The sequence below is a fragment of the Plectropomus leopardus genome, chromosome 11 (assembly GCF_026936395.1).
Source record: "Plectropomus leopardus strain MGB_pleo_1.0 chromosome 11, ASM2693639v1, whole genome shotgun sequence".
Taxonomy (NCBI): domain Eukaryota; kingdom Metazoa; phylum Chordata; class Actinopteri; order Perciformes; family Serranidae; genus Plectropomus; species Plectropomus leopardus.
This window is the reverse complement of record NC_142186.1, coordinates 36,944,638-36,953,474: the sequence shown is the minus strand read 5'-3', so window position 1 is coordinate 36,953,474 and position 8,837 is coordinate 36,944,638. Positions and strand designations below refer to the sequence as shown.

The window sequence follows — 8,837 nt, the reverse complement described above, 5'->3', positions numbered from 1 at the left end:
GACTTTTGGTTTTTTTTATTTGTGCTTATGGGAGGGGCACAAAACTTTATATGGCTATAGCTTATATTAATTGGATCAGTAATTTCTTTTTAAAAACATTCCTTCCAAATTAGACCACCCTAACCCTAACCAGACACGCCATGGCATAGAAAGTTGCAAAAACAGCCAAAAACACCATAATATGGCATGTTGAAAACATGACCCAAAATGCTATATTACATTGCCAAAAAAGCAGTTTTTGTACGTGATTTTTGCCAATTTTGTTGACATTGTGTGCTATGACACGACTCTACAAGCTTTAATATGTTGTTTTCAGACAATTTTTGGACATGTCAAAATTTCATGTTTTTCAAAAAAACTTCTGAAAATGACATAATATAGCATGTTGAGACAAGTCATAGTACACTATGTTGAAATAAAGGCTAAAAACATCATAGTAACGCATGTTGAAAAAATGGTTGAAAATGACATATTATGGCTCGTCTATACACGTCATAATTTAGCATGTAAAGAAAAAACTGCCAAAAACACAATAAAGCAGGTCGAAAAAATGGCACAGAATCGTTGTTGTACAAAACATTCAAAAAAAGTATAGCATGCTGACCAAAAAATTACAGCATAGCTTGTCAAATAGCAAATACAGTCATAGTATTGTAGTACATTAAAAAATCTGTTTGCTGTATGATGGCTTATATGAAGGCACAACGTTATCAAACTTTCGGGAACCCCCGATCTCTGATTTCTGTTTCAAATCCTCTAAAATGGTCAGTTTAGCTATTTAGTACCACACCCGAAACATTGTATTAGTGAAACTTCAGTGTTTTATTATCAAACTGATGAATCTGAGTTTGCACTGAGCATGTGCAGTTAGTCACATGACTTCCTCCCCAGCTACAAGCTAACATTGTCTTCTGTTATTAAGGCTCAGTCGTTTAAGAAAACATCAAAATTAAGGAGACTTTCATCAGATTCTCCACTTCATTACATCGACTGGTGGGCGGGTCCACCTTCGAAGTCCGGTCTGATTGGTTGTTGTGGTTCAGTTTGGAGTGCTAGCGTTTTTAGGATCCTTTGGTACTTCTTATCATCGCCTCCATGATCTTCCACTGGTCCGGAGTTACCTGAGACACAAGCAGAAATCATTTGATACTTTCATCTGTGACACTTTGAGATATGATAAAGAATTCATTCATGTATTTGTGTTCTTTAAGCTAAATAATAAAAGTAAACTGGAATAAATAAGTGGAAACTTTTTATTTATTTATGTCATTGAGTTATCAATTATTATTTATTCACCCTGCGCAGATCATTAAACTCTCCAGCCATCGACACGTATTCTCCTCCATCGAACCGAATCACCTGAAGACAAACACACAGTCAGTCTCAACTGGTCTCGGTTCAAATACTCCGAATAAAAAAAGTCAGAATATAACATGCCATCCAAAATAGCATAAAAAAGTCATAGTATAAAATGCTGTCAAAAAAGGCACGCCAAAGTCATACTATAGCATGTATATAGTATAGTATGGTATGTCATCCAAAATCACACAAAAACGTCAGCGTATAGTTTGTTGTCCAGAATCGCTCAAAAAGTCATAGTGTAGTATGTCCACAAAAATAACCAAAAGCATCATGGTGTGGTATGTCGTCCAAGGTCGCACAAAAATACCATAGCACAGTATGTCATCCAAAATTGCACAAAAACGTCATAGTGTCTCGTCTAAAATCGTGCAAAAATAGCAGAGTATGGTATAGCGTCCAAAATTGCATGAAAAGGTCATAGTATAGTATGTCATCTAAAATTGTGCAAAAATGTCAAAGTTTAGTATGGTGTCCAGGATTGTCCAAAAACGCACAGAAACTTCAGTGTAAAGTATGTCTTCTAAAACAGCAGAAGAAAGTCATCGTTTGTTTGTCCTAAAAAGGCGTGAATGCCACAGTACAGCAAGTTTTTGAAAAAGTCACATTATTCAAAAAAATTTCAAAAAATCTAAAAGGTGTCACATTATAGCTTGTTGCAAAAAAGTCCTTCTATTCCAAACTCTGGCCTGAGATTAGTCTGAACTCTGATCCCAGATCAGTCAAACTCACAGCTCCGGACATCCATGTAGCGTAGTCACTGCTCATGTACGCTGCCAGGTTTGCGATCTCCGCTGGTGTTCCCAGTCGACCCGTCGGGATCCGATTCATCATCGACTTCTCAAAGGTTCCGGTCGGGTCCAGACGGCTAAACGCCCCCTAAACACAAGAAACACCAGGTAAACAACAACAACAACAATAACAACAACAATAACAACAAACAACAGATAACAGCAAATCAACAAACTGCATCAGCAGGACCTCACCTTGGTTCTGATCGGTCCAGGCTGGATTATGTTGAACCTGTGGCCGTACCGCCCCCACTCTGCAGCCAGGGACCTGACACACACACACACACACACACACACACACACACATCATAATGACATCGCGGTCAAATCAGTCAGTGTAATGAACATTCAGCAGTTAACCCTTTGAAACCTGAACTAATTAGCTTGCTTTCTGTCAAAAACATTGGAGGGCGGCAAGCGACTTAATCACAAAAGGACCAAAAAATAGCAAGAAATTAATAAGACATTACATGAAAAATACAGGAAAATAGAAAAAAAAGAAAAATGTAAAGTAAAAAGCAAACAAACACACAAAAACAGGTTTTCTCTAATTATTACTTTCTTCTTTATTTCTGTAACAATTTCAAATACATAATTAAGAGAATGGTAAATACAGTTTTCTGGACATATTTAATCATTAGTATTTAATTTCTAGCACTATCTGAGGGTCATTTTCTTGTTTGTTTTTTTCTAGTTTTTCTTGCTCATTTTTGGGCCGTTTTGGGCCGGAAAAATGAAACTACATTAAACCAACAGCTTGTTTTTATTTCCCCCGGTAGTGTGCAGCTTAAAAGGTTAAAGGTCAGACTGACTTGTAGAGCGCCTCGACTCCAGCCTTCGCCGACGCACTCGGGACCACGAAGCCTGACCCGGACTCGGCGTAGATGGTGGTGATAGCCAAGAAGGACGCGCCTGAACAGCACAATGATCGAACAACGCACAACCCACATTTATAAAAAATAACCAACAACTAAAACAACTCAAAAACAACAAAATCAGACCCGAAATGTTGAAACCTCTGACCTCTCTGACCCTGGATCAGCCTCTTGCCCAGCTCCAGGGTCACGAAGGCCGTCCCGTTCAGGACGATGTCGGTGATGCTCTTCCAGCCGTTTGGGGACAAACGTTCTGATGGACAGACAAAGTTTCCAGCTGCGTTGTTGATGATCACCTGGACCAATCAGGACACACAGGCACAGTGATGTCATCATCAATAGGTGATGACATCAAGGTGAGCATATATATATATATATATATAAGTGTATGTATATGTGTAGATGTGTATATGTATATGTGTCTATATGTAGATAGAGAGACACACACACACACACACACACACACACACGCACACACACACACACAGATAGATTTTAGGAAATGCATCACGAGGAGAACAGAAAATCAAACGTGTGTGTTCTTACATCAGGAAGTCCCGCCAGAGTTTCTATCTGGTCGACGCACTGAGCGACGGCTTTAGGATCTCTGACATCACACTGAACCGCATGGACCTGAGACAGAGAGAGGGGCGACCGGGTCAGACCGGGTCAGACCGGGTCAGACCAGTCTGTGTGCATACACACTGTGTTTGGACATAAATATGAATACTATTTTCCCCTTTTTAAATTACAGCCACATGAACATCAGATTCTGATACATGAGTCTTTATGTGCTGGTTCAGCTTGGTTCTGGTTCTGGTTCTGGTCTGTCACCTTGTTGCCCGTCTGGCTGCTGATCTCCTCAGCTGTTTTCTGCAGGACGTCCAACTTCCTGAACAATAAAACACATGACCTCTGGATTTAGAAATCACATTTTAAAACTTTTTTAACAAGAAAAGCTCATAAAATCCAACTCTAGCTGATGTTTTCTGTAACAAAAATGTCTTAGAAATATTAAAAATATTTAAAATATTAAACATAATTAAAACTAGTCAGCAGTATACGACGTCTGACCTGCTGGCGATGACACACTGCGCGCCCAGCTGTGACAGGGTGGCGGTCATGGCTCGGCCCAGTCCGGTCCCCCCTCCTGTGATGAAGGCCACCTTGTTGTTGAAGCTTCCCGTCGGCAGCATGACGCCTTCGAGCGGCGGGAAGAACCGCGACTGCGGCAGCGCGGAGCCGGCCTGCTGAGGCAGCGCCGCCGAGCCGTGGAGCCAGGACTGACCGGAAACCCCAAACACCGTCAGAGAGCAGCGGACGCGTCCGTCACGGGCAATTCATCATTTCTAGTTTTCGTGTTCTTTTTTATGACTTTAATCGCATTTTATACGACCAATTTTCCAAACGTTGTTTTAAAGACATCCTGATGTTTTATACTTTGAGCTTTTTGTTGGTGTTTTTAAAATACTACACAGTACTACACACCAGGCTATACTGTGGTATTTTCAAAGCTGTTTTACGTACTACACGATGGCTTTTCTTAACTTTTCTTGTCACACTGACTTTTTTACATCCTGCTATAACTTTGTGTTTTAGGCACATACGCTGTGACTTTTCAGTGTCATATGAAACTATGATTTTAGTATGACATCATTTTTTAAAAACGATTGTCATTAAAGTTTTCAACAAACTACACTATGGTGTTTTTATATACTATACTATGACTTTAACATTAAGTTCTACATATTAGACCATGACATCTTTGTCCACCTACAATACAATTACTTTTTTACTTTTTTAAGCATACCACACGATTTTTCCCCGACACGCTCGTCCATGACTTTTTAACATACTATACTATACTATACTATACTATACTATACTATACTATACTCTGCCTTCATGCTCATCATACTAGACTATAGCTCTTCTTTTTTTTCTTTTTCACATACTATACTATGACTGTCTTTTTTTACCTGACATATCATGACTTTTTATAAACATACTCTAGGGCTATATGTTTTTTATATATATATTATACTATGGCTTCTTTCAACATACGATACTGACTTTCGATATCACGTAAAAAGACTTTTTTTACGACTCCTTTATACTATGACTTTTTAATGATTTTTTATGACATACTGGGACTTATAGAAATTCAGTAGCTGTTGCACAGGTGCAGACTTTTGGCGGTGAAGCTGTCGGACCTGATGAGGAAGACTGAGCTGCAGGAGAGGAAGCGCAGAGAGCAGCAGCAGCTGTTGGTCGCTGTTAGTTTTTGGTGTAACGCTGTTTAAAGACCTGCTGATGAAGCTCCTGTCTTTGTTTAAAACTACAGTCAAATTATTTGCTTGTGCACGCGTAACTGAGACTGACGCGCGTGCAGCGGCGCCACCTGCAGGTCACCTGACTGAACTACGGCAGCTGGCGGAACCTTTGATACGTTAAACGCTCAGAAACAGGAGCAGTTATTAATATTTCATCGTTATTAAACCTGCCGTCAGACGCGCCGACTGACTGTTGTTGTTGTTGTTGTTGTTTTGCAGCTTCTCTCTGACGTCATAGGCTTTAAAAACAGTATTTTCCGACACACACACACACACACACACACACACACGATTATATTTGTAGATATATAAAGTACATTCAAATGTTTTCGTACCCTGTGAAGTGAAGTCCTCACTGATCTAAAAAGTCCCCCGCTCCTCCAAAACACAGCAGCCGCCATCATGTTCGAGACACTGATGAACTTTCACCTGGATTAAACCAACATGGAGGACGGGGGCGGGTCTTAAATGCAAACAGACAATTGAAATTGAAAAACAAACACACATATGTACACGCACACCACACTAAAAGATATATGTGTGAGTGTGTGCGTGTGTGTGTATAAACCTGAGTAAAATTAGTACAAAAAACCTATACATTATTAAAACATACAGAAAACACATACAAAACCTCATATGCATATCACACTAAATATCTATATATATAAACCTGGTTACAATGTGGAGGAAAAAGCTAAATATTAATAAAAATAGATGTAGAAAAGAAAATGTAACCCCCCCCCTTCTGTGTACTTCGGTGGTTCAGTCCAGAATGTGACGATGATCACATGTTACCGTAATGTGCCTAATATGTTGTGCCTGCAGAAAAACACTCCAGTATTTATCTGATTTCTTCCGACAAACAAACTTCACACGTCACCTAATCCACATCCAATCAGTTTGATATCAATTACCGATATTGATGAACCCTCTTGTGTTTTTAAAATCAGGCTGGCAGTAGTTTTATTTTGAAGTGCTTCCTGTTTGCTGTGACAGTTACGGTACCGGCCCGGTGTGGTCCGACAGTCGGAACACTGAGCTGTCAGAGAGCAGCGGCGGATCGATCAGCTGCAGGTATCGATAGGCGTTTATCGATGACAGATGGAGGATCCAGCCTCAGGACCCAAACTGGTTCTGGTCTTCAGCGGGAAACGGAAGTCCGGAAAAGATTATGTGACGGACCTGATACAGGAGCGGTAAATCTGTCCGCGTGGTTTATTATCGATTAATATTAGTGATTAATGGTTTTTATTCTGTGACGGACCTGATCAACAACTGTCCGGGTAGTTTATTATTGCTCAGCAGTGATCAGTATTGATCCAGATCAGTTATTAGTGATAACGATCGATGGTTTGTCGCTCAGCGAGTCTCTGATCAGTTATTGATTCAAACATTGTTCTTTATTTATTTCTAAACTGAAGCACTGAGCTGAGTACTGCAGTACTTTCTCTCAGATTAATGAAATACTTCTGTGAGATTACTGCAGTGCTTTCTTTCAGATTATTGGGGTATTTCTGTCACATTACTGCATTACTTTCATTGAGATTAACACAGTGTTGTTTTTTGTCTAAATTCTGAAGTATTTTCTGTCAGATTAATGCAGTAATTTCTGTGGGATTTTTGCAGTTTGTTTTCCTTGAGAGACTTAAGTATTTTGCTGTCAGATTATTGGAGTGCTTTCTGTCATATTACTTCATAATGTTCTGTGAGATTAGTGGTATAGTTTGTCAGATTGCTTAAGTATTTTATGTCAGATTACTGCAGTGTGTTCTTCCAGATTACTGCAGGGTTTTTTTGTGTTTTTTGTTTCAAGATTACTGTAGTACCTTCTGTGAGATTATTGTGGTACATTCCTTCTGATTGTTGGGGTATTACTTCCATATTACTGCATTACTTTCTTTAAAATTGCTACAGTGCTTTCTGTCTAAATCTCGAAGTATTTTCTGATGATTAATGCAGTAATTTCTGTCAGATTGAATACTTTCTGTGGGATTACTGTAATACATTCAGGTTATTGCAGTAGTTTTTTGCAGATTATTTAGGTATTTTCTGTGACATTTCTGCAGAATGTTACATGAAATTACATTACTTTCTGTCAGATTATTATTTCACCTGTATGAAGCTCACCTGTTCATTCTTCTTCTGTAGTTTAGGATCTGATGTTTGCTGCATCCTGCGTCTGTCTGGACCTCTGAAACAGCAGTATGCTCAGGTGACACCGACACCTGCTGACACACACACACACACATCACTAGGTTATTGCCGAGTCATGCTGGTTATTGCTGAGTCATGGTGGTTCTGTTGGCTCTGCAGGAACACGGTCTGGATCTGGACCAGCTGCTGGGTCCTGGTGTTTACAAGGAGCAGTATCGGGCCGATATGATTCGTTGGGGAGAAACTCGGCGACGCCAGGACCCCGGATTCTTCTGTCGCCTAGCAACCAGAGCAGCACGACAACCTGTTTGGGTTTGTCATTTCTGTCATCAGTTTGTTTACATCACAATTTATCCTTAGAAAGTAGCACATGCACATTTCAAGCCCTTTGTGTGTGGGATGCTCTCTGATTGGTCAGGTGATGTTCTCTGCTCTCTGATTGGTCAGGTGATGTTCTCTGCTCTCTGATTGGTCAGGTGATGTTCTCTGCTCTCTGATTGGTCAGGTGGTGAGCGATGCACGGCGGCTGTCAGACCTGCAGTGGTTCTGGTCGGAGTTTCCTGGACAGACTCAGAGTGTCAGAGTTCAATGTTCAGAAAAAACACGCAAACAGAGGGGGTGGAGCTTCTCCCCAGGTAAGATTACCTGTCTTTCTACCTGTGTCTCTCTCACAGACATAGAGGACATTGAACTATTTGCTGTGGTCAGTGGACTAGCTGAAATGTGGAGACAGCCACAGTGACATCACATCAAGTCAAACATGCATAACACAGACATACAATATTTTGAAGGTAACATTTATTTTTACCTGTGTCTCTCAGGTGTGGACGATGCAGAGTCAGAGTGCGGGTTGGACAGTGGGGTTGAATTTGATTGGCTGATCACCAACGACGCAGACGCCCCTTCGTTAGAAGAGCAGCTGCAGCCAATCCTGAAGCTGGCCGAGGAAGCAGCGTCATCGTCGTCATCATCGTCGTCATCATCGTGCCACTGATAAACACTGATCAATAATCGTGTCGATAACTGAAGAATGTCCTAGTTTTCTCTCTGATGATCAATAAAGTTTTTGTAAGTCTGCAGCTCCTGTTGTTTACGTCATTACACAGAGCAAAGACTGATGGGGGATTCTTACCTGAAAGAAAAGTGTCACCTGTAAAAAGTCTCCTGTAAAGTGTCACCTGTAAAAAGTTCCCCTTAAAGTTCTACATGCAAAGTCACCTGTAGAGTCCACTGTAAAAAGTCACCTGTAGAGTCCACTGTAAAAAGTCACCTGTAGAGTCCACTGTAAAAAGTCACCTGTAGAGTCCACTGTAAAAAGTCGCCTG

The 8,837-nt window shown here is 40.5% G+C and overlaps 2 protein-coding genes across 2 annotated transcripts; one reads left to right on the top strand and one right to left on the bottom strand.

Annotated features, from left to right (window-relative positions):
- Positions 1–5,805, bottom strand: decr1 (2,4-dienoyl CoA reductase 1, mitochondrial). Its single transcript, XM_088084812.1, has 10 exons — positions 5,694–5,805; positions 4,100–4,308; positions 3,860–3,917; positions 3,572–3,658; positions 3,174–3,321; positions 2,963–3,062; positions 2,346–2,418; positions 2,092–2,238; positions 1,297–1,359; positions 1–1,121 (listed from the first exon to the last, which is right to left on the bottom strand). The coding sequence occupies exons 1-10, from the start codon at positions 5,760–5,762 to the stop codon at positions 1,062–1,064; spliced, it is 1,014 nt and encodes a 337-aa protein (XP_087940938.1). The 5' UTR covers positions 5,763–5,805; the 3' UTR covers positions 1–1,061.
- A 560-nt stretch (positions 5,806–6,365) lies between these two features.
- pmvk (phosphomevalonate kinase) lies at positions 6,366–8,591 on the top strand. The gene is made up of 5 exons (XM_088084817.1): positions 6,366–6,554; positions 7,507–7,570; positions 7,672–7,824; positions 8,018–8,147; positions 8,334–8,591. The coding sequence occupies exons 1-5, from the start codon at positions 6,460–6,462 to the stop codon at positions 8,504–8,506; spliced, it is 615 nt and encodes a 204-aa protein (XP_087940943.1). The 5' UTR covers positions 6,366–6,459; the 3' UTR covers positions 8,507–8,591.
- The last annotated feature ends 246 nt before the right edge of the window (positions 8,592–8,837 follow it).

Excerpts from the sequence above, each read along its gene's own strand:
- pmvk (XM_088084817.1), top strand. The coding sequence starts at position 6,460 with ATGGAGGATCCAGCCTCAGGACCCAAACTGGTTCTGGTCTTCAGCGGG. Across the intron at positions 7,825-8,017 it reads CAGCACGACAACCTGTTTGG|GTGGTGAGCGATGCACGGCG; the intron begins GTTTGTCATTTC and ends CTGATTGGTCAG. Across the intron at positions 8,148-8,333 it reads GGGGTGGAGCTTCTCCCCAG|GTGTGGACGATGCAGAGTCA; the intron begins GTAAGATTACCT and ends TGTGTCTCTCAG.
- decr1 (XM_088084812.1), bottom strand. The coding sequence starts at position 5,762 with ATGATGGCGGCTGCTGTGTTTTGGAGGAGCGGGGGACTTTTTAGATCA. Across the intron at positions 3,918-4,099 it reads CAGTGTGTCATCGCCAGCAG|GAAGTTGGACGTCCTGCAGA; the intron begins GTCAGACGTCGT and ends TTTATTGTTCAG. Across the intron at positions 2,239-2,345 it reads CTGGACCGATCAGAACCAAG|GGGGCGTTTAGCCGTCTGGA; the intron begins GTGAGGTCCTGC and ends TCTTGTGTTTAG.